The sequence below is a fragment of the Neoarius graeffei genome, chromosome 1 (assembly GCF_027579695.1).
Source record: "Neoarius graeffei isolate fNeoGra1 chromosome 1, fNeoGra1.pri, whole genome shotgun sequence".
Taxonomy (NCBI): domain Eukaryota; kingdom Metazoa; phylum Chordata; class Actinopteri; order Siluriformes; family Ariidae; genus Neoarius; species Neoarius graeffei.
In genome coordinates this window covers 54,868,694-54,895,335 of record NC_083569.1, presented here as the reverse complement: position 1 = coordinate 54,895,335, position 26,642 = coordinate 54,868,694, and the positions used below count along the sequence as shown (strand labels likewise).

The window sequence follows — 26,642 nt, the reverse complement described above, 5'->3', positions numbered from 1 at the left end:
GCCTGTAGTCCTTCTTGAAAAGGCCATTAATCTTCATATAATATCTAAAAGTGGGTATTGACTGTGAAAAAATTACTTTTAAAAATGAGGTGCAAGGCCTGTGAGTGGCAGTGATTGATTGTACATGGCAATCAAGGGCTTGGATTATTCAGCGGTACTGTGACTACAATATAAATACAGGGTTGGCCAGGTGCGTACTTGTTACATTTATTCCATTACATGTATCTAAGTAACTTTTTCCAATAAATTAGACTTATAGGAGTAGTTTTAATGCATAATATATTTTATTCTAAAGGTTTTTACACATACAGCACAGTTTATCATATATATATATATATATATATATATATATATATATATATATATATATATATGTGTGTGTGTGACACCTCGCCGAATCCAGGGACACATGTCGGCCGAAACGAATCCGAGATAATTGCAAAAGAAGCATTTTTTTTTCGAAATTTGTGATTTTTGTTTTTTTTTCATAATGTGCAAGTTGAGATTTTGAAGAATGCAATCAGTATTTCAGATAATAGATTGTTTTGTTGGAAAAGCATACATTTTTTGTTGCAAATTGTCTCGTTTTTGTCAGGACTGTAGCCTGCTGGGGGGTGTGGGTAAATTACCATATGGGCCATTCACGTGACGATTTAAGTCTTTTTTTTTTTCGCCAATCAGCTGTATGATACGAGCTGAGCTCGTGGCTACTTAAGCTGCATACAGGCATGTAATTTCACTATGGAATGAGCAAGCTAAACAGAGCGCAGAGGAGCTGAAACACCACGAAGCAAACAGACACACGGTATTTACATCAGAGATAACCATTTCTAGCAAAAAAAACGCAACCAAAAGGAAGTGTTCTAGGACTACATTATTCCATCGGAGGCATTGATGTGTACATATATATATAATGTGTGTGTGTGTGTGTGTGTGTGTGTGTGTGTGTGTGTATGTATGCATGTATAAGAAGAAGAAACCTTGAGTTGTCACATGCACACTTCAAGCACAGTGAGATTCATCCTCTGAATTTAACCCATCTGAAGCAGTGAACACATGCACACACACCCAGAGCAGTGGGCAGCCATACTACAGCGCCCGGGGAGCAGTCAGGGGTTAGGTACCTTGCTCAAGGGTGCTTCAGCCCAAGGCTACCCCATGTTAACCTAACTGCATGTCTTTGGACTGTGGGGGAAACCGGAGCACCCGGAGGAAACCCACGCAGACACGGGGAGAACATGCAAACTCCACACAGAAAGGCCCCCGCCAGTCGCTGGGCTCAAACCCAGAACCTTCTTGCTGTGAGGCAACAGTGCTAACCACTATACCGATTAATTATCTCATCTCATTATCTCTAGCCGCTTTATCCTGTTCTACAGGGTCACAGGCAAGCTGGAGCCTATCCCAGCTGACTACAGGCGAGAGGCGGGGTACACCCTGGACAAGTCGCCAGGTCATCACAGGGCTGACACATAGACACAGACAACCATTCACACTCACATTCACACCTACGGTCAATTTAGAGTCACCAGTTAACCTAACCTGCATGTCTTTGGACTGTGGGGGAAACCGGAGCACCCGGAGGAAACCCACGCGGACACGGGGAGAACATGCAAACTCCACACAGAAAGGCCCTTGTCAGTCACTGGGCTCGAACCCAGAACCTTCTTGTTGTGAGGTGACAGTGCTAACCACTACACCACCATGCCACCCCGATTAGTTTTTTTATTAATTAAAAGACACTTCATGTCTTAAAGTAATGATGGATGTCATTTTTCTTTACTTAGTTCAGCAGTTCTTGACATAATATGGATTATTACAGTTGTGGAATAGAGCTATTTACTGCATTTTTATTATTTATTATTTACTGTTTGATCTCAAACACATTAAGAAGGCAAGAAATTGCACTAATTAACTGTTGACGAGGCACATCTGTTAATTGAAAAGCATTCCAGGTGACTACCTCATGAAGCTGGTTAAGATAATACCAGTAGTGTACAAAGTGTCATCAAGGTAAACGCTGGCGACTGTGAAGAATCTAAAATATGAAACATATTTAGCTTTTTTAACACTTTTTGTTTACTACATAACTCCATACATGTTGCAGATGTTATTTCATAGTTTTGATGTCTTCAGCATTGTTCTACAATGTAGAAAATAGTCAAAATACAGAAAAACCTATAAATGAGTAGGTGTGTCCAAACTTTTGACTGGTACTGTAGACAAACAACCATTCACACCTATGGCCAAATTAGAGTAGCTAATTGATCTAATCCACATGTCTTTGGACTGTGGGAGAAAACCAGAGCACCTGGAGGACACCCATGCAGGCACAAGGAGAACATGCAAACCTCACACAGAAAGGCCAGAGTCAGCCATAAGTTCTGAACCCAGGACCTTCTTGCTGTGAGGCAGCATTCCTTACCACTGCACAACCGTGCACGCTTTTTACCTCTGCCAAGGAGGTTATGTTTTCAGTAGCGTTTGTTTGTTGGTTTGTCTGTTAGCAACATTACGGAAAAAGTAATGAACGGATTGCTCTGAAATTTTTTCCAGAGGTGTGACTGGGCACAAGTAACAATCCATTAAATTTTGGCGGTGATCTGGATCACCTTCTGGATCCCGGATTTTTTTTAAAGGATTCTTGGCGGAGGTCTGCGCTCTCCGAGTGCTTTTCTAGTAATACATTTTAGATTTTATACCGTAAATCATCATATGAAAGGTTACTCATGGCTTGAGTTGTCATATTATGAGATTCATTTTTACTCATACACATGTTATTTTTGATGAGTACTTTTACTTCTACTGGAGTAATAATTATTAGAAAGTGACAACACTTTTACTTGAGTACAGTTTTTGTTAGTTTGCCCACTTCTGGGATGGGCCATATCCTTCCATACATAGGGGAAATTCACACTTTTTTACTGATTTTATTCATAAAATATTTTCCACATGTTTGCTATATTTTCAAAACAGATTAGAATACATGATCAGTGTGATTTCACTTTGCTCTTCTCTTAACAAACGTATCCTTCAAGGTTATCTGAAAAATGAAAATAAACATGTTAATTTCCATATGTATGGAAACTTATGGCGCACCCTGTATATAAGCCTTAAACGCTTAATAATAATAATAATAATAATAATAATAATAATAATAATAATAATAATAATAATAGCAGTGGCATTGTATTGACAAGCACTTTATATTTAAGTCAGATTTAATCCAGACTACTCTGTGCAACCACTTTTGGATAGATAGGCAGCCGCATATGTATTCAAAAACAACCAGGGAGTCAAGGTAACTAGTTTCTAAGTATGAGATGGAAACAATCCATATTGGTGTAAAATGAGAAAGTGAACAGAAAATCGATGGTGTCATTCTCTCTCGCTCCAGATTTTATATTTCATGCACTTATGCTGAGCCACTGGGTTAAACTGTAGTGAACTCATTAGAACACTTTGGTTCATGTCAACAACACTGAAACTAGTGGAAGCTCTCCAGCCTTGTGCCTGCACTGCTGAATACAAACTGTCAAACTGTCAACATTCTTCATGTTGTGTGAAAAAGATTGCCGAACTGTGGGAAGAAATATGAAGTCACTGAAAGACGTGGAAAACAAACAAAAGGGCTCATCGGCAAAAAGATCCCTCTTTTATTAGGGATAATAACAGGTTTAATGTTTTTGCCTCTAATTATAGGGCCAGAGGTGACTTGTTCACTTGACTATCAAGAAAGTAAGTTGAGCCTTGGGTAAGATGAACCACCCTATGCATTTCAGCAGTGTTTTCAGGAAAAGACAAACATTTTATTCAATATTTGCTGAAGTAGAGTACATGGAAAACATTGCAAGTGATTTATGCCATTTTTCTTGTAAATTCTGTTGAGGTTTTCTGTAATGATAGCTTGAAGAAAAGGGAACAAGTAAATGTATATTTTTAGATATGTTTCCTGTTAAGAGGTGCACTAAAATCTATGACATTAAAGCGAAGGGCATGTATGTAGCGATGGCATACAGTATTCTTAAAGTCTGCTACAAAAAATCTTTACAATATGAATTACAATTATTACATTCCATTCCATGGCATAAGACGTTCTTATCCAGAGTGACATACAACAGTTAGAATTAGTTACAATTACAAAACTGAGTTTAGTTGGGGGTGGCACGGTGGTGTAGTGGTTAGCGCTGTCGCCTCACAGCAAGAAGGTCCTGGGTTCGAGCCCCAGGGCCAGCGAGGGCCTTTCTGTGTGGAGTTTGCATGTTCTCCCCGTGTCCGCGTGGGTTTCCTCCGGGTGCTCCGGTTTCCCCCACAGTCCAAAGACATGCAGGTTAGGTTAACTGGTGACTCTAAATTGACCGTAGGTGTGAATGTGAGTGTGAATGGTTGTCTGTGTCTATATGTCAGCCCTGTGATGACCTGGCGACTTGTCCAGGGTGTACCCCGCCTTTCGCCCGTAGTCAGCTGGGATAGGCTCCAGCTTGCCTGCGACCCTGTAGAAGGATAAAGCGGCTAGAGATGATGAGATGAGTTTAGTTGGGAAATGAAAAGATGATGAGAAACAAAAAGTAGCAAATCAGTATATTGTTCATGAATCTGTTTGATGACTTGGTTAAAAGGATATAGTGTCTTGCAAAATTATTCATCCCCCTTGGTGTTTGTCCTGCTTTGTCACATTACAAGCTGGAATTAAAATGGATTTGGGGGGTTCACACCATCGGGGTTTACACAACATGCCTACCTCTTTAAAGGTGCAAATTATTGTTTTATTGTGATACAAACAATAATTAAGATGAAAAACAGAAATCTGGAGTGTGCAGAGGTATTCACCCCCTTTCGTATGAAACCCCTAAATAAGAGCTGCTCCAACCAATTCACTTCATAAGTCACATAATTAGTTGATTAAGATCCACCTGTGTGCAATCAAAGTGTCACATGATCTGTCACATGATCTCTGTATAAATCAACCTGTTCTGGAAGGACCCTGACTCTGCAACACTACTAAGCAAGCAACATGAAAACCAAGGAGCCTCCAAACAGGTCAGAGACAAAGTTGTGGCAAAGTATAGATCAGGGTTGGGTCATAAAAAAATATCCCAAACTTTGACTATCCCAGGGAGCACCATTAAATCCATTATAGCAAAATGGAAAGAATATGGCACCATGACAAACCTGACAAGAGAAGGCCGCCCACCAGAACTCACAGACCGGGCAAGGAGGGCATTAATCAGAGATGCAACAAAGACACCAAAGATAACACTGAAGGAGCTGCAAAGATCCACAGCGGAGATGGGAGTATCTGTCCACAGGACCACTTTAAGCCGTAAACTCCACAGAGTGGGGCTTTATGGAAGAGTGGCCAGAAAAAAAGGAAAAAAATGAGAAAACACATTTGGAGTTTGCCCAACAGCATGTGGCAGACTCCCCAAACACATGGAAGAAGATTCTCTGATCAGATGAGACTAAAATTGAACTTTTTGGCCATCATGGGAAATGCCATGTGTGGCGCAAACCCAACACCCGGAGAACACCATTCCTACAGTGAAGCATGGTGGTGGCAGCATCATGCTGTGGGGAAGTTTTTCATCTGCAGGGACAGGAAAGCTGGTCAGGACTGAAGGAAAGATGGATGGCACGAAATACAGGGCAATTCTGGAGGAAAATTTATTTGAGTCGGCCAGAGGGTTGAGACTGGGATGAAGGTTCACATTCCAGCAGGACAATGACCCTAAATATACTGCTAAAGCTACACTGGAGTGGTTTAAAGGGAAACATTTAAATGTCTTGGAATGGCCTAATCAAAGCCCAGACCTCAATCCAGTTGAGAATCTGTGACATAACTTGAAGATTGCTGTTCACCAACGCAACCCATCTAACTTGAAGGAGTTGGAGCAGTTTTGCCTTGAGGAATGGGCGAAAATCCCAGTGGCTAGATGTGCTAAAGTAATAAATAAGGCATACTGCAAGAGACTTGCAGCTGTAATTGCAGCAAAAGGTGGCTCTACAAAGTTTTGACTTTTGGGAGTGAATACCTATGCACACTCCAGATTTCTGTTTTTTCATCTTAATTATTGTTTGTGTCACAATAAAACAACAATTTTCACCTTTAAAGTTGTAGGCATGTTGTGTAAATCAAATGTTGTTAACTCCCCAAAAAATCCATTTTAATTCCAGCTTGTAATGCAACAAAACAGGACAAATACAAAGGGGGATGAATACTTTTGCAAGACACTGTATATTTAGGCCCTGCCAAAAAGCGGAGCTCCTGATGAGTTCATGAGCAAAATATTTTCAAGGGCACAAAATCAACCTGAATAGAATAATAACATTGTAGCAGTGCCAGTAAATGGCTGCATTGTCTTGTGACAGTGATACCAATAATGAAATACACATCACAGTTATGAATACATATTTATTCCTTTCTTTGACGCCGCATGCCATGCGCCAGAAACAACACCACAACATTTATTATGGTGTGACACTGCTGGGTGCCTGGTGGACAGCAGTGAACCAGCACTTTCAACTTTACATCATTACTACAGTGGCGCTTGAAAGTTTGTGAACCCTTTAGAATTTTCTATATTTCTGCATAAGTATGACCTAAAACATCATCAGATTTTCACACAAGACCTAAAAGTAGATAAAGAGAACCCAGTTAAACAAATGAAACAAAAATATTATACTTGGTCATTTATTTATTGAGGAAAATGATCCAATATTACATATCTGTGAGTGGCAAAAGTATGTGAACCTTTGCTTTCAGTATCTGGTGTGACCCCCTTGTGCAGCAATAACTGCAGCTAAACGTTTCCAGTAACTGTTGATCAGTCCTGCACACCGGCTTGGAGGAATTTTAGCCCATTCCTCTGTACAGAACAGCTTCAACTCTGGGATGTTGGTGGGTTTCCTCACATGAACTGCTCACTTCAGGTCCTTCCACAACATTTCCATTGGATTAAGGCCAGGACTTTGACTTGGCCATTCCAAAACATTAACTTTATTCTTCTTTAACCATTCTTTGGTAGAACAACTTGTGTGCTTAGGGTCATTGTCTTGTTGCATGACCCACCTTCTCTTGAGATTCAGTTCATGGACAGATGTCCTGACATTTTAATTTAGAATTCACTTGTATAATTCAGAATTCATTGTTCCATCAATGATGGCAAGCCGTCCTGGCCCAGATGCAGCAAAACAGGCCCAAACCATCATACTACCACCACCATGTTTCACAAATGGGATAAGGTTCTTATGCTGGAATGCAGTGTTTTCCTTTCTCCAAACATAACGCTTCTCATTTAAACCAAAAAGTTCTATTTTGGTCTCATCCATCCACAAAACATTTTTCCAACAGCCTTCTGGCTTGTCCACGTGATCTTTAGCAAACTGCAGACGAGAAGCAATATTTTTTTTGGAGAGCAGTGGCTTTCTCCTTGCAACCCTACCATGCACACCATTGTTGTTCAGTGTTCTCCTGATGGTGGACTCATGAACATTAACATTAGCCAATGTGAGAGAGGCCTTCAGTTGCTTAGAAGTTACCCTGGGGTCCTTTGTGACCTTGCCGACTATTACACGCCTTGCTCTTGGAGTGATCTTTGTTGGTCAACCACTCCTGGGGAGGGTAACAATGGTCTTGAATTTCCTCCATTTGTACACAATCTGTCTGACTGTGGATTGGTGGAGTCCAAATTCTTTAGAGATGGTTTTGTAACCTTTTTCCAGCCTGATGAGCACCAACAATGCTTTTTCTGAGATCCTCAGAAATCTCCTTTGTTCGTGCCATGATGCACTTCCACAAACATGTGTTGTGAAGATCAGACTTTGATAGATCCCTGTTCTTTAAATAAAACAGGGTGCCCACTCACACCTGATTGTCATTCCACTGATTGAAAACACCTGACTCTAATTTCACCTTCAAATTAACTGCTAATCCTAGAGGTTCACATACTTTTGCCACTCACAGATATGTAATATTGGATGATTTTCCTCTAAAAAAATGACCAAGTATAATATTTTTGTCTCATTTGTTTAACTGGGTTCTCTTTATCTACTTTTAGGACTTGTGTGAAAATCTGATGATGTTTTAGGTCATATTTATGCAGAAATATAGAAAATTCTAAAGGGTTCACAAACTTTCAAGCACCACTGTATATAGTTATGATCGAATATTATCAGACATAAGAACTAACTGATATCGAGCCGCAGAAGATTTAGATTATCTAAAACTAAGGAAAGATGCTCATAATTGTTATTGAACTATACAATAATTATGTTTACATGAGTGTGAAGAATAAGAAATTGTTCGTGTAAAAAAAAAAGCATACAGTGCAAAGATACATTGCCCGCGATGAAAAAGTCAATAGGGTAAAAACCTTTGGGGTAAAAACCTCCTGAAAAACATCTTCCTTGACTGAATGCAGCATATGAGCTCTGAGGGTTGGAGCTGCAATCTTGATATTTCAAACCTGATATGTCAAACAGTCATCTGGTAGCAACTGTCAACTGTCCAACAAGCTAGTGGACTAATAAAACTGTTTTAACTAGTTTTATATGAAACTGTCATGAATATTTTCCATAAAATGTGTTCGTAAATAATCCAACATTATTTTTTTTAAAAGCAAATAAAAAATAAAGCGCTGGATAAAAACCAATCTATCTTTTGCAAATAAAGATACAGTAGACAAGCGCTTATGAGATACATTGCCTTGCACTTACAGTCGGGTTCCCGGTGGTGGTACACATTCGTCATTCGTACGTATGTACCTATTGATGGATGTTGCACAGTCGCAAAAGCCATCAAAAATCAGGTCGATGCATTACCATATTCTCTTAAGTATGGAGTGTCGCTATCAAAATATTACGAGTATTAAGGTAGTTACCGGTTAAAATGTTTTCAAAACTGTAAAATATATGAGAGAAAATGTGTTTTAAACGAGCCTAGTTGTGCCAGACCACCATCAATTGTGTAACAGTGAATGGTGGCTAATCTCCAACATTCTGTCTGTTTAAGGAAATCTCTGACAGGATGGCACAATTTGATCAGTTTGACCTTTTGTACCTTTCTGCTGACAACAAGCAAGCAATCAAACTAAACAACACACTGTTTTGTCAGAACACGCTGCCATTCAGAGCTCTAACTAGCTGTGACTGCACAGAGGTCCAGACCTTGGTAGTTTTAGAAGGTTTTGGGGGTTTTCCCCTCCCACACAGTTGTCAAATTCAATATGGAAACAGCAACATCCTGATATTGTGGTGGCAGAATGCAGCCTACTATGTGAAAAAAACTTGCATTCTCGGACCTAATCTGCAGTAACACTGTATGTTTGCCCATGGATTCATTGTCCGTTATATTTAGTGCTTCACAGACATTACAGTTCCAAACTTTAACTTCTTGTGAAGCAATATGCAAAGCACGTATTAAAAGCTAAGATCCCACATAAATATGACAGAATATGCATTGGGTTTATGTGAGAATACATGATATACAGTGGTGCTTGAAAGTTTGTGAACCCTTTAGAATTTTCTATATTTCTGCATAAATATGACCTAAAACATCATCAGATTTTCACACAAGTCCTAAAAGTAGATAAAGAGAACCCAGTTAAACAAACGAGACAAAAAATATTATACTTGCTCATTTATTTATTGAGGAAAATGATCCAATATTACATATCTGTGAGTGGCACATTCTACAATTCTAAAGGGTTCACAAACTTTCAGGTACCACTGTAATTGAGAGTCTGCATGAGGGCACATGGCAGTTTGTAAAATCTAAAGTACCTGTAACATTACTAGTCAAATCAGTTTGCTCATTGCAGTAATGTTCGGTGGTATTTTAAAGGGGAACAGAGGGCAATATAGAGAGTAAATATAACAATAAAACACACATTAACGAACCTTATTCAAGACTTACAAAAGTTTTTTGTTCTAAGGTTGGAAAGTTATAGTGTTTTGAAAGTAGCTCGAGCAAACTATTTCCGCAGTTTGAACAGCCTGCCATGATATTAATTTTATCCAATCAGAATGCACGTTCATTTTCTCTGCATAACACTCATGACGTATGTATGTGCCCAGTTGTGTTGGCTCATTGAGGTTGGGAATAGCACGTGTGAAATACCTGTTTCTGCCTCTTGCGACGATTTCGCAAGTCCACGGGTGGCGCCTATCTCATTGCAGCAAATAAATTCTGCTGGACTCGTGAGCAACTCCACGTTACATTTTCCGCACGAGCACCACGCCGTGTCACCTGCACGCAGACGCTCTGCCCCACGCTCGCCACGCCCATGGTCAGCATCAGTCTCATCCTCGCCGTCATCCGAGCTTTCTTCTCTTATTTCATCACCGGAGTCGAGAGTACCTCTCCTAGCTATTTTAAGTTTGTTTCTTAAGACAAGGATTTTTTAAGATGTTACCTTGTTGACAGTTTCGGCGAGAATCTTCCGCCTTCTTCAAAACAGTCACCAGATGTGTCCTGGGGGAGCGACCTGACATCAGGAGGCGTGAACTACCTGTCAAATTGGGCGGGACGTTCACGCCTCCGTAGCGTAACATCAGCTGATAAGGCACGTCACCACTCGACATCTGGTGACTGTTTTGAAGAAGGCGGAAGATTCTCGCCAAAACTGTCAACAAGGTAACATCTTAAAAAATCCTTGTCTTAAGAAACGAACTTAAAATAGCTTTAATAGTTAGACATAATGAACTTCCACTACATAGTACCTCTCCTAGGTTCAAACTGGTACCCTTCTAAGCCATAGCCTGCTTGCAGTGTGTCTTGCGGGATCTCTTCGTATGATTCGACAGAGCTGTCGCTTTCACTTGATGCGCCCGACACCATGATTACACGCTTATCTCCTCTATTTCGGAGAGTTCCGCTAGTGCAGTGGGTAGCGCTGACGTCACGGTCTTTTAAAAATGGCGACTCTTGTGCGGTTTAGCGTATAAAGTATTATATTTACAATTACCAAGATATTTCGTTGTTTTCTAGTATATAAATTTGATAGAATACTTAAGAATACGTTACTTTGTCACATCAGCAACTGTATATATTATATTCGGTACCCCTTTAATGTAGGCATTTCCAGTTATTAATGATAAAAAATAAGAGCGAAAAAGAGGACAAGCACATGCACAGAGAGGAAGAGAGATTACTGTAAACCCAAATATTTAACTCCATAAACAAACAGTCTACCCTAAGCCAGAGCAATTTATGGAGGAATGTATGCAGGGATGGCTCATATCAGTGGGCTAGCAGGGCTAAGGCCCCCTGTCTTTCGAAGATAAAAGAAAAATCAATATAAGGTTTCATATTTTGGGCATCCACATCATCACGTCTGTGGTTATGTCTTGAAAAGGAGTATTTGTGATTTTTTTGAAAGCAAGTGTAACAGCACCACTAGTGGTTAAAAAAAAATCCCACAAAAACAAAACACACAGAATGATCTGAAGTGAGGCTGTGGGCTAACTGTAATGAGCCCAGTGCTATATTGGGTTACTGTATAAGTAGGAACTTTCCTATCGTAAGAGGTGAACATGATGGCAATACAAAGTGTGGGTTTTATTGGAATATGGGTGGGGAAAAATTGCTTCTTGCAATTGTTCTTTGAATTGACAAACATGCTTTGACATCTGTTAAAAGAGACAAGTAATGATCAGTGTTATTCATTTGCTGTATGTTTGTGGGCAGTTAGGAGTTTTATTATTATTATTATTATTATTATTATTATTATTATACCTAACCAGGAATCAGGACCAAGAAACATAGATGCCAAGACCATTTCTAACTGCCTTAACACATAAAACAGATCGAATTTATTGCCCTAAAAGAATTTTACACAGTAAACATTGTGTATATACACATAAAGATATTCACTATAATGCCTATTAGTATTCACGATTACGGAATAACAAATGTTAAATACAATAAAACTCATCATCAGCCACAGTACCCATTCATATAAACTTTTTAAAAAAATGTTTTGTTTCTGGCTTGGACCTCAGTGCTATTTAAAGGTTTATTGTTTGTAGTGTAAATGCTTATACCTATTAAGATACACTGAGGGACCCTAAAAAAGTCTGCCTGAAGGAATGAATTGATGTTCCAGGTGGGAGATATGGGAGAGGTATTAGATCATCTCATCTCATCTCATTATCTCTAGCCGCTTTATCCTTCTACAGGGTCGCAGGCAAGCTGGAGCCTATCCCAGCTGACTATGGGCGAAAGGCGGGGTACACCCTGGACAAGTCGCCAGGTCATCACAGGGCTGACACATAGACCCATTCACACTCACACCTACGGTCAATTTAGAGTTACCAGTTAACCTAACCTGCATGTCTTTGGACTGTGGGGGAAACCGGAGCACCCGGAGGAAACCCACGCGGACACAGGGAGAACATGCAAACTCCACACAGAAAGGCCCTCGCCGGCCCCGGGGCTCGAACCCAGGACCTTCTTGCTGTGAGGCGACAGCGCTAACCACTACACCACCGTGCCGCCCCGGTATTAGATCATGTTTTGCATATTGTCTTTACATAAACAGCCTGAAGGGGTGGTATCTGACTCCCATCATTGTTGGTGGCTGATCTGATGCTTCAGCTAGACTGTCAGTTTGCCAAACTAGGATGAGATGCCACAGAAGAGAGAGGTGTCCTGAACACCTTAATAAAACAAACTATCTTCAGTACAAACAAAAAACTAGAGTCACAGAAAATCCACCCTACCACACACATGTTCCATCTCTGTGGAACTCCATATCATGTTCGTACTTCTATGTATACCCAGTTTACTTGTAAGAGTTACCTGGCTGATGCTCTGACTTTTAACGACTGGTGAATGGCTGCCAACGGATTTGGCAATATAAACCAAGATAGAGTTGGGGCCTCACAGCTCCATGGTCCAGTGGTTGATTCTGACCTCTGGTTAGCACTTTTGCAGAATTGTATTTGTTCTCCCTATGTTTGCATAGGTTGCTTTGGGGTAGTCCTTTTATTTCCTCTTCCTAGAAACATGCCAGTTGGTGAGATGGCTACTCTAAATTACCTCTAAGAATGAAAGAGTTTGTGAATGTGTGTGCAGCAATGCGATAAACTGGTGTCCCATGGGGTGTTCCTGGGATAGGATCTGTATTCAACATGACCCTGAGCCCAATAAAGCAGTTAATGAAACAGACATTGCATTTTTTATTTTTTATTTTTATTTTTTATATCTTCTTTACTGTTTGGAGTAAAGCAATCAATCAATCAATGAAGATGAATGAATGAATGAATGAATGAATGAATGAATGAATGAAAATCATTCAGCATGAGCCCATGGATGACTTTGCCACCTGAAAGCCTCTTATATGTTTTAACACTGGACAGAGTCAATAAAATGGATGTCTGTTTCACACTCAACTGCTGTGCCAGGAATAAGTGGTACCACTTAATGGTGGCATTGGCCTAGATGCCTAGTAACTCATGATTCTAGACAGGGTTCCCTCGAGATAGAATGACCATTGCATCTATCTAGAAATTTACAGACCTCTGAGATATGGGGACCTGAGCAAATATTTCCGCTGCAGATGTCTTAAATAAAACTGTAGACATACAATCAGTATTGTAATCAGGACAGGACCAGTAGCTTTGTTCACATTGCACAACTAAATTCCTTTTTTCGTGATTTTGGATCACTTTTAAACCTATCAGACTCAGCAACAGCAGTAATGATAACCAAATGCTTGACCACATACAGAGAAATAAATTGTTTATTGAACTTGTTTATTTAATTTGCTTTGGTTACTTCATGCAGGACACGGAGATGTTTCTTCATCAATTTCATTTTGGTTAATCCTTACCAGGCCTGGAATTTCATCATTTTAGGGGCAAGGCCACTTGGCCTTTTGTGCCGTCAATTTTTTGAGGGCATGAAGGCCAAAAGCCAGGGCACCAAGGCCATAAAATAAAACAATGATTTTAAGTTCACGTCTATAATGAATTTAATTTAAGGACTAATGACTCTTCTGAGGAAGATTGGAGTCTCAGTCAAAACTATCAAGCAGGTAAAGAAACATCTACACTATTATGTCTGAAGATAAGAAAATATTGAACACATCTAAACTTATCAATCCATCACTCACTTCAAAAATTGTAAAACTTATTAAACCTATATCCTCCCATAATTTTTGTTCATTTGACACCGAATGTGCAAGAGCATCTTCAGACTGTACTACGGTACTACGCAAATTTTTGATTAATCAAAATTGAGCTTGGAGTTCATCAAAATGTTTAACTGTAAATGGAACATATACTAGCATGCAGGCTACTGATTAACCCATAAGAGCCCAGACCGATTTCTCAATCAAGGAAAATTATTGAGGAAATAAAATGAACTAAATAGATGACAAAGAAAACATTTCTGACCTTTTATTTTTTAAAATAGCACTTTCATGTCTCAAGATCTGAAATATTAAATTGCAAATTTGCGGAACACTGCAACACTATTACACTGTTAACCCCAAAGTTCATTCTATGCAAACAGTTTGAGTAAATACCACTTTTAAAGATTAGGTTTACACACAGACGCTCACAACTCCTCCTCTCTTTCACACTCTCTCAGAGGGAAAAAAAAGAAAAGAAAGAGTTGTTTACTCCCTAAAAACATGACTGTAAGGCACTGAGAACAGGCAAATGGAGCCTGTTCATTGGTTCTGAGCAGCTATGACCCGAAATGTGACGCCTGTAAGCCAATGCCCAGGGTAGTAAAGTTCAGCGAATTGTTGAAACGTGACCATAGGCTGTATGCAAATCATTCAAGGCTCGCTGAAAGCATGAAAGGTCGTAGAATTATTTGTTTTTACAGAATTTAGCTAGAGCAAACGATGTATTTTCTGCAAATTTTCAAAAATGACGTTCGACTCAAAGCGACTGATGAAATTTCACTGTACCGTTTTCTCTGGGATATTTAAATATGTTGCTGACGTCGCCTGTGAAACATTCAGGTACCCTCGGAAACTTCAGAATCTGACGATTTCGCCAGTCTTTTCAGCTTTTGGATGAAAGTGTTTGTAAATTCGAATCATTTAAAAATAAGTAGTATTTTGAGCCCGCCGGAGGGCTCTGGGATCCAGAGGGTTAAATATATGGCCTAAATATTTCTGGAGTGTGCATGATAAACTGATTCCCTGAATTTCACTTTTGGTGTGTTGTTAGATAGCTAACAAACAAACTACAATATCTTGTTGCCTCTTGAATCATAATTAAGCTACCACTCACCTCCTGAAAAAAGCGTCCATTGTTTTGCAGTTTTTAGCTGCATCTTCAAAGTTTTTTTTACGGCACCTCTCCCTCCGCTCCTTGCTTGGCATAATTATTACTGGGGGGGTAAATGAATAAAAGTAAATGTTAATGTTGTAATGACGCCAAAAACAATGAGAGAAAATCTCTTGCGATGGTGATCTCGTCAAGATGGCAGCAATTACACTTCGGTTAAACAGCAAAAAGAAACATACAATACTAGTAACAAAACAATGCTAACTGCATAGATTAAAAAAGTGGCTATGAACAGACAACAGCACATCACGTATCATATTACGGCAGGAACAAGCAGTAGTAACATCCATGACCTTACGCTTAAAGCTCAACAAAGGAAAAACTTGACAGCAAGCTAATTACCATTTGTTACTGGCTACAGTCAGTACTTGGCACGTTAAAAGTGGCTCAACGTTGTAACGACATAACGCTACTGTACAAGCAATGCTTATTTAACGGTAACAAACTTAAGCCCTATATGTTGAAACTCCTCTCTTATTCGTTCGTTAATTTATCACACAGTCTTACCTCAGTCAACTTCTTCCCTCCTTCTGTGAAAATTCAACGTCTCAGACGTGGACACAAGTGGGCGGGGGATACGTTTGATTAAGGCTCCTGGTTGGCTGGTGATAGATTGGTGTCATTATAGCACGTCAGAGCGGTTCATGCCAGGCTCGAGTCCGAGCCACCATTGATGAGTTGCCCAATAAGAATCCAGAATGTCATCAAAAGACGTATTTTTTCTTAATAGACGCAGGTGATGTTAAAGCCTATTGGCAGTCACGAGGCAGACTACAAAACCGCAAAACCGCAGGGCATCAAGGCCACTGTGGCCTTATGGCAGATATTTTTTTCCAAGGGCACAAGGCCAAATTGAGAGGGCACGAGGGCCATGGCCCTTGTGGCCCTCGTGAAATTCCTGCCCTGATCCTTACAGATGCTTTCTTAGCTTTTGGGTTTTTTTCTGTTTTTGAATTGGATATGTGTGTACAGTCCCTATATGAATGCAGTTCATTATTATTGATAGCAGATACTTAAACAGAACAAGTAACAAGAATATTCCCACACTGCCAAGGTATTTAATACCCTGTCCACACTAGGGATTTTGTACCGATACAAAACTACTTTCGTACTGCAACACCTGTCCACACTAGCAACTATACCGGTACTGTAGCGGTATAACTGTATCGGTACGAAATCCACAAATGTATGGGTTTCGTACCGGTACAGTATCGGTACTGTAGCGCTTCGCTGTAGTGCGGACAGATGAAGCGGCTCTGTATCGATACAAATATAATGCGCATGCGCAAAGTCACACACCTCAATCGATGTCTTCGCTGAATAAAATAGTGAAGAACGGATATTCGTTTGTTTCTTTCTCAACTGCCTCGCGCGTTTTATACGATTCGACTGAATAAATGACCACCAGAAATACAGACTGTACATTGACAACAAAAAGCGCACACACGTTGTTTCATCCGTACGGAAGCCGAGAGAGGCCCTTCATATAATCCTTTTTTTTTATTCACCTTGTTATCCCGAGATAACGACATAATTAATTCAGGATCTCGAGAAAACAACACAACTAATTCGAGATCTCGAGAAAACAAAACCATTATTTCGAGATCTCGAGAAAACAAAACAATTATTTCATGATCTCGAGTAAACAGCTGAGAAATGGTTCATTCAGGTGCGCCAAGAGACTTGTGATATGCTGACTTTGGGGCTATTTCTCATTCTGTATAGACGCAACTTTGGTCATTAGAATGTATGGAATAATCGATCACCTAATAAGGCAATATTTTGATCAGGGGTTGACACAGGGAGAGATTGCATTAAGTCTTTTAATAAGGGATAATTTCAAAATTAGTCCGCGGCACCTCCGCAGAAGACTGGCCCGGCTTCATCTCTACCAACGGAGATACAGTGATCCAGCTGAGATCATGAAATAATTGTTTTGTTTTCTCGAGATCGCGGAATAATTGTTTTGTTTTCTCGAGATCTCGAAATAATGGATGCCATATATTCTGGGAAGGAAGTTACTCGGTAACCACGGAAACATTTCGGGCACGCGCATTTCAACTACCGTGAAAGAAAACCGCAAACATTTCTCGCTAGTGTGGACAGATGCACTAAACTGTACCGGTATACTTTGTATCGATACAGTTATACCACTTTTGTACCGGTATAAGTGTGAACACAGCATCAAGCTCCTAAGATTCACATTTGCAGATTGACAGTATGCTCTCTTCACCATTTATTGTTAATGTGAACATACACTGTGTCCGAAATCACTCACTACTCATGATATAGTGAACTATATAGTGAATTCGCCATTTTGGAGTGCTGTCAAAATGTATAGTGAGAATTATTACACCCTATATAGTGCATTCAAAGTATCCCACAATGCATCATGAAAAATAGTGTACAACCAATGGTCACTTACCAAGCAATTTATATCATCATGCATTGCGGTTGCGCTGAAAGAAAAAAAAAGTGTGTTGGGGTGAATGGAGGGAGGAAGAAACACATTATAAACAGATGTTCAAGTACAATTAAAAATAGTACGAGACTAGAAAATAAGCTAAAATAGAATAAGACAGATAAAATACAAGAATAAAAGGTACACTGCAGAGCAAGGAATTAATCAAAAGCCTCAAATCTGATTTAATAAAAGGAGAAGAAAGTATTCAGCTTTGATTTAAAAGAACTGAAAGATGCAACAGACACAAAGTACTTTGTATTTATTAATGTGGGAAATACGCTCTGTATAATACAGTGGTGCTTGAAAGTTTGTGAATCCTTTAGAATTTTCTATATTTCTGCATAAATATGACCTAAAACATCATCAGATTTTCACACAAGTCCTAAAAGTAGATAAAGAGAACCCAGTTAAACAAATGAGACAAAAAAATCATACTTGGTCATTTATTTATTGAGGAAAATGATCCAATATTACATATCTGTGAGTGGCAAAAGTATGTGAACCTCTAGGATTAGCAGTTAATTTGAAGGTAAAATTAGAGTCAGGTGTTTTCAATCAATGGGATGACAATCAGGTGTGAGTGGGCACCCTGTTTTATTTAAAGAACAGGGATCTGTCAAAGTCTGATCTTCAACACATGTTTGTGGAAGTGTATCATGGCACGAACAAAGGAGATTTCTCAGAACTTCAGAAAAAGTGTTGTTGATGCTCATCAGGCTGGAAAAGGTTACAAAACCATCTCTAAAGAATTTGGACTTCACCAATCCACAGTCAGACAGATTGTGTACAAATGGAGGAAATTCAAAACCATTGTTACCCTCCCCAGGAGTGGTCGACCAACAAAGATCACTCCAAGAGCAAGGCGTGTAATAGTCGGCGAGGTCACAAAGGACCCCAGGGTAACTTCTAAGCAACTGAAGGCCTCTCTCACATTGGCTAATGTTAATGTTCATGAGTCCACCATCAGGAGGACACTGAACAACAATGGTGTGCATGGCAGGGTTGCAAGGAGAAAGCCACTGCTCTCCAAAAAGAACATTGCTGCTCATTTGCAGTTTGCTAAAGATCATGTGGACAAGCCAGAAGGCTATTGGAAAAATGTTTTGTGGATGGATGAGACCAAAATAGAACTTTTTGGTTTAAATGAGAAGCGTTATGTTTGGAGAAAGGAAAACACTGCATTCCAGCATAGGAACCTTATCCCATCTGTGAAACATGGTGGTGGTAGTATCATGGTTTGGGCCTGTTTTGCTGCATCTGGGCCAGGACGACTTGCCATCATTGATGGAACAATGAATTCTGAATTATACCAGCGAATTCTAAAGGAAAATATCAGGACATCTGTCCATGAACTGAATCTCAAGAGAAGGTGGGTCATGCAGCAAAACAATGACCCTAAGCGCACAAGTTGTTCTACCAAATAATGGCTAAAGAAGAATAAAGTTAATGTTTTGGAATGGCCAAGTCAAAGTCCTGACCTTAATCCAATCGAAATGTTGTGGAAGGACCTGAAGCGAGCAGTTTCCGCACATGAACTGCTTGCTTCAGGTCCTTCCACAACATTTCGATTGGATTAAGGTATGTGGACAAAAGTATGTGAACCTTTGCTTTCAGTATCTGGTGTGACCCCCTTGTGCAGCAATAACTGCAACTAAACGTTTCAGTTATTGCTGCACAAGGGGGTCACACCAGATACTGAAAGCAAAGGTTCACATACTTTTGTCACTCACAGATATGTAATATTGGATCATTTTCCTCAATAAATAAAAGACCAAGTACAATATTTTTGTCTCATTTGTTTAACTGGGTTTTCTTTATATATTTTTAGGACTTGTGTGAAAATCTGATGATGTTTTAGGTCATATTTATGCAGAAATATAGACAATTATAAAGGGTTCGCAAACTTTCAAGCACCACAGTATGTATTTATCACAAAAATACAGTACATGCATGTATGTATTATTTTGAAAACCCACCAGCCGACTGATCTGGCACATTTTAATTGTGAGACAGTAATGACCTAAATAACGGCGTAGATGAATAGTGTCCGAACGTGTTTTTTTTTTTTTCATTTTACCAACGAGCTCACTATATAGTCCTCTATATAGAATTCCCTAGATAGTGAGTACGGCGGAGTGAATGAACTGAGTGATTTCAGACACAGGGATAGAGTCCACCTTGTTTGCTTTCCCCAAGCTTTTTGGTTTAAAAGTAATTCAGGTAGATCGTTACATATTTATGGACTCACTGTACTCATGGTTACATCAGAGAATGTCCCTTCAAGTCATCTGTAGTAAGCATTTTAAACAGACAATGGCACAATATGTCAAAGCAGGCACTGTCATGCTTTGGGCTCTATTGTTCATCAACATAGTGTAAGTGACAAAAATTGTGTTTTGACAGATATAAAAATGTCCTTGTGGCCTTAAGTGTGTACTGCCACTTACTGTATGGTCGTAGCACATGACCCCTTTGCTTTCACCTTTGAACAGTCAGTCAGTCAGTCAGTCAGTCAGTCAGTCAGTCAGTCAATAAAAATGCCTCTACTTTAAAAAAAATGTCCAGGAAAAAAAAAAATTATAGTCTTGTGTCAGCCTGTATAACCTACCTTGTTTCAAACTGTACATCTATTAATATATTTTACCCAACCAAATGCAAAATAGTGGCTTACAAGATAATATCACTGTTGTATTTTCCAATTCAATTTGACTTAAAAATGGAATGAAAAATAAAAATGGCGACAAAAATTGCTTGCTTTATTTGAATGGAATCCCTCTTGTGGTGGATTGAGGGGCGTAGGGGGCAAATTCTTTTGGTCAGTGCTATTTTATGATCGGATGATCTCTGTCCATTGTCTGTTCGAAACAATTTCTGAGCCAAGCCAAACCAAGCAAGCCATTATAAAGTTTTGATAAGCCTGCATACCAAAGTTTAGTCTAAAGTGATCAGGCATAAGAGCGCTTACAAAAATAGAGATTTTGGAGTGAAAATTTATCATATTTGTAGTAATACTCAGGATATCTACTTAATCAGATATGCTATGGGGAGTGCTTCTTGGTTCTGTGCGGTTTTGGCTCTGGTTGTGCAGTCCATTCATAGAGGCCACGTGATGACTTTTATTCCTGAACTGCTGGCAAGAGAGCACAATGAAGTTCATCAGACACATCTTTGTATTAAAACTGCAACTTCTTAAATAGTTAATGAGCCATAATGAGCCATAATGATCACAGAAATTATGACTCATCTTGTTTTATGGTCTGTGCTACTCTTGAGGGAAATTCCTCTCGCAGATGTGTGTGTGTGTGTGTGTGTGTGTGTGTGTGTGTGTGTGTGTGTGTGTGTGTGTGTGTGAGTTAATCAAGAAGTCAACTAATATGAGGCTTCTGAATCTTCTGTACTGCATATGATGAGACTTCATATTTACATATTATTTTACTGAAACGAAAGTGTTTGCTTTATTTGCACAAAATGTATTCAGTTGCAAATGTCACAAAATAGCACAACCTTCTGGTGGGGTAGAAGAAAGGCATTCAGTTTACAACCCTTAGAACATATTTACAGGAAAAAAAGTCTAAAGACAAGGTTTTAGACAAGGCGTCATATGTCGTCATTATAGGATATACATGGGGTCGTCATTAAGGGGTAAAGAGTTAATGATCAGAGCCACATTCTTTACGTTCTACATTTATATCTAGTGTATTCACTGTATCTTTATTCATTAGGTAGCTTCACTGGCTTTTGTGGTTTGCACAATGAGATAATTACAGTTAACACATTTCATACAGCAGATAGAGATAACAGCTCACAATTTATTATCTGTTTCTCAAATTCTTTATACAACAGGACATTTTTTTCTTTCAACAGTCAGGTTTTTATGCTTCACCCTTTTAGAATAACCCACAATTAGATCAATATACAATTTAGAAGAGGACAAATAAGAGAGCTGTTCCTCCATGGACACGGCAGCTATTACGTATTTGTTTAACACTCAAGGGTAACAGATTTAATGTGAATACCTCCTCCTATCTCTGATGGACATCTGTGCTCATGAACTTGACAAGGTCTGATATAGCCCAGATAGAGGTTAACATCATGTATATGCTTCTTTTCTCACCTTCTCTCTCTCTCAATGGGAGACCTGCTTAGTGTTGAGGAATGAAAGCAACAGCCCCAGACATAGTATTAGCTGGAAATGATCCACGAAATGTCAAACTCAGGGTGAAGCGACTTAGGTAAAAGTAACACGCTGTGTTTTAAGAGGAAAATGTCAAATGCCAAGAAAAGCTTGCCCTTACAAATAACAATGAGACACTATTCAGAGGTCTTCTCCTTTAATTGAAATTAATTGGGTACATGTCATGATGCAGGCATGAGTATTTATAACAGGATAATAGCTTTTAATATGGTTATTGACCCCGTTAAATTAGCAAACGACAATTTCCTACTCTTTTCGTGAAAAACATTGTAAAGAGCTAATAGATAATCCTGTAGGGTTTGGGCTGTCATCTAACACATCAGCTGACTCAGAGAAACCCTGGAGGAAGGAAAGCTATAGAGGATAGCAGGTGTCTGGCTGCGCCATCACTTCCTCTGCATCAAACCTTTTAGTCTGAACACAACAGCACACAGCCGCATGTGTTTGTGCTTTCCTCCTCACAGCCATTCTCACCACGAAATGGGGGAAAAAGAAAGAAATGGATCATCTCCACCTCCGCACCAAAATGTAAAGCCATTCAGTCTGCAGAACAGCACAGACACTTCGGACGAGTAAATGAAATCCAGTTCAAAGAAATTCCAGGTGTCCAGGATTATATGAGAGCTATCGATGTTTAATCAAATACAAAATGATAGAAGGAATATAATTTCATCAGAAGCCATTAATTGGCACAGGAGACCTGTGAGCTGTTGTAATTAGTGAGTGCAAATAAAAATCTCAGTTTAATGTGACAGAGGAGGCTCAGAGAACAGCAGGTTGAGATGTGACCAGGAGCTGTATTTTTTTCTGAATGACAGGTCACATTACTGTGGCATAGCGCTTGTTAACATTAACAATCACCATATTAGTACTTGTATATGTAGTATGATGTGTATTGGTAGTATAAAAAAGGGACAACAGGAATCATAACCTCTACCATCTTCTGTAATCACTTTATCCTGGTCAGAGTGACTATGGAAAGAAAACAAAAAACCCAGAGGCATGTCAATATGTACAACCCCGATTCCAAAAAGGTTGGGACAAAGTACAAATTGTAAATAAAAACGGAATGCAATAATTTACAAATCTCAAAAACTAATATTGTATTCACAATAGAACATAGACAACATATCAAATGTCGAAAGTGAGACATTTTGAAATCTCATGACAAATATTGGCTTATTTGAAATTTCATGACAGCAACACATCTCAAAAAAGTTGGGACAGGGGCAATAAGAGGCTGGAAAAGTTAAAGGTACAAAAAAGGAACAGCTGGAGGACCAAATTGCAACTCATTACGTCAATTGGCAATAGGTCATTAACATGACTGGGTATAAAAAGAGCATCTTGGAGTGGCAGCGGCTCTCAGAAGTAAAGATGGGAAGAGGATCACCAATCCCCCTAATTCTGCACCGACAAATAGTGGAGCAATATCAGAAAGGAGTTCGACAGTGTAAAATTGCAAAGAGTTTGAACATATCATCATCTACAGTGCATAATATCATCAAAAGATTCAGAGAATCTGGAAGAATCTCTGTGCGTAAGGGTCAAAGCCGGAAAACCATACTGGGTGCCCGTGATCTTCGGGCCCTTAGACGGCACTGCATCACATACAGGCATGCTTCTGTATTGGAAATCACAAAATGGGCTCAGGAATATTTCCAGAGAACATTATCTGTGAACACAATTCACCGTGCCATCCGCCATTGCCAGCTAAAACTCTATAGTTCAAAGAAGAAGCCGTATCTAAACATGATCCAGAAGCGCAGACGTCTTCTCTGGGCCAAGGCTCATTTAAAATGGACTGTGGCAAAGCAGAAAACTGTTCTGTGGTCAGACGAATCAAAATTAGAAGTTCTTTATGGAAATCAGGGACGTGGTGTCATTCGGACTAAAGAGGAGAAGGATGACCCAAGTTGTTATCAGCGCTCAGTTCAGAAGCCTGCATCTCTGATGGTATGGGGTTGCATTAGTGCGTGTGGCATGGGCAGCTTACACATCTGGAAAGACACCATCAATGCTGAAAGGTATATCCAGGTTCTAGAGCAACATATGCTCCCATCCAGACGACGTCTCTTTCAGGGAAGACCTTGCATTTTCCAACATGACAATGCCAAACCACATACTGCATCAATTACAGCATCATGGCTGCGTAGAAGAAGGGTCCGGGTACTGAACTGGCCAGCCTGCAGTCCAGATCTTTCACCCATAGAAAACATTTGGCGCATCATAAAACGGAAGATACGACAAAAAAGACCTAAGATAGTTGAGCAACTAGAATCCTACATTAGACAAGAATGGGTTAACATTCCTATCCCTAAACTTGAGCAACTTGTCTCCTCAGTCCCCAGACGTTTACAGACTGTTGTAAAGAGAAAAGGGGATGTCTCTCAGTGGTAAACATGGCCTTGTCCCAACTTTTTTGAGATGTGTTGTTGTCATGAAATTTAAAATCACCTAATTTTTCTCTTTAAATGATACATTTTCTCAGTTTAAACATTTGATATGTCATCTATGTTCTATTCTGAATAAAATGTGGAATTTTGAAATTTCCACATCATTGCATTCTGTTTTTATTTACAATTTGTACTTTGTCCCAACTTTTTTGGAATCGGGGTTGTACGTAGAACTCCACAGAGATAATAATCAAGCTCTGGATCAAACCAGAAACCCTAGAGCTGTGAGCTATCAACATTACTCACTGTGTGCAGGTTTCAGGTGAAGGAGGGGAAAACTGATTATGGGTTTTTGTGTTGATACAAATTTGTGGTAAAATGTTTTGCAAAGATCTTGAGATTGCAAACCCTAACATTTTTTCTCAATCCCCGGCAGGGTCCACCCGGTCTGAAAGGTGAGAAGGTAAGCATCCTTTTCATAGCATTTGCACTCAGTTGCCACTCCTATTCTCATCAATCTATGCATTATGTCTTCATCTTCTTTCTGATTAGACCAGTATATTTAGATGCCAACACAAAGCGGCTCAAATTAGATGCTCTCTGGCATTCAGAAATATTTAGCCAACTGCGTTATTGGCTTAACACAAGGCCCTAACTCAAATGATTTTAACATTTCACCAAGTACATCACCAAGCATCCCACTATAAAACACTAGAAAATCACTAGAGGCAGGCCTGAGATGTTACCACACTCTTTACTCAATGGACCATGTGATTAATGTGTAGTGAAGCTAAATGTGGAAAAAATAAAATCCTGCAGATATGTGAAGTTTCCTCAGCTAACACTTCTTCATGAATTGCTGCTAATATTCTTGCATATTTAGGTGATATGGTGAAGAGAACAGTGAATCCTTTAATCCTTTAATTTGTAACTTTTCCACAACAATGGGAGGTCTTCAATAAGGCTGTGTTGCTGAGGCAGAGATGAGAAAGAAAAATGTAAAAGATTAACTAGCTTTCCATCATGATTCTCTGAACCCGTATAATTACTTGAGAAGCATCATGAGAAGATGCATAAACATGCCTTCGAATCTGGACATGCGGCGGGAAATTTTGGGTTTAAGGAATTGTCTCCAAGAAGTGGATAATGGACAGCTGCTAAATTGGGGGGGGATCAGCTCTTGTCTCAGCCCACTCACTGCCATTTAGCATTTGTTGAAATCCATTGACCACAAACCCCTCAAGTCCAATGCAAACCACTCTGTGTAGCTCTTCCAGCTCAATAACATTGCATAGCATGGAGCGCCACATACTGTCAGTTTGTAAGCCATGTGGATAACCTATGATAAATTACAGTCTTTTTCATTTAGTCACAGTGCGTACGATAAAGTGTGCACACTGTATACCAATTAGGGATTAGTAATGGTGGTTTCCTACATTGGATTCAGTTTCTTAGTGCAACTTCATACAGTGCTTTGTTAGACTGTATAACATTTTGAAATTTGGCAGCATGGACGGCACTGCAAAGCGCAGCACTGTTCAAATTGTTGTATTACATTCTACATTATTTTGAGATTTGCTGCTGTCAGTGCTCATATAGGCTTCTGTAGCCACTTGCACCAATTGAACAGTTAGTTTCAGTCTGATTAATTGCTTGATCAAGTTTACAAAGTGCAAAAATTTAAATGGCTGCACCAAGTACCACATTTTCAACATAATTTTAAAGTGGTGTTGCAATTTTAAAACCTGCTGATGCCATAGCTGGGAGTCCAAGTGGACTCTGGGTGGGAAACAGAATAACAGGAGCCGATTATGTTTTAGGGGAGAAAAAGCTGATGGTGTAGAAATTGGCTATAAATATATTGTAAGAAAATTGGGTGATAATAAGGAATAAAACACAATGGGACTTGCTATTAGAAGAAAATAAAAATGGGTTGGTTGTTACAGTCCAACATGTTTTATTCATCTTATACCACAGCGTTTTGCCAACTCTTACCAATTTATTGACTCAATGAACAATGCTTCACACATTGCTGTACTGTTATATTACCACAAATCCAGAAAGGACAAAATTCTGAAGCTTTTCCTATGAAAACTTAAATCTTTTATGGGGAAAGAGCCCTTAAAGGTGCTATTTGTAAGATTTTTTTTTGTTTGTTTAAAACATTTTTAAAAATGAACTAAGATTGTCAACAGAATGTGAAGAAGTAACAGCTCTGATGTTATGTCAAAGACATCTATGTATTGCATTGCAGATATATCAGCTGAAGTTAGCATGCTAA

The 26,642-nt window shown here is 39.3% G+C and overlaps 1 protein-coding gene across 1 annotated transcript in view; it reads left to right on the top strand.

Moving 5' to 3' along the window:
• Window positions 1-26,642, top strand: part of LOC132887957 (collagen alpha-1(XXV) chain) — a 344,762-nt gene that overhangs the window by 204,504 nt on the left and 113,616 nt on the right. Inside the window, exons 5-6 of the mRNA XM_060923795.1 lie at window positions 7,168-7,183; window positions 24,798-24,824. Of these exons, the coding sequence (XP_060779778.1) occupies window positions 7,168-7,183; window positions 24,798-24,824 (43 nt within the window). The remainder of the gene's footprint in view (window positions 1-7,167; window positions 7,184-24,797; window positions 24,825-26,642) is intronic.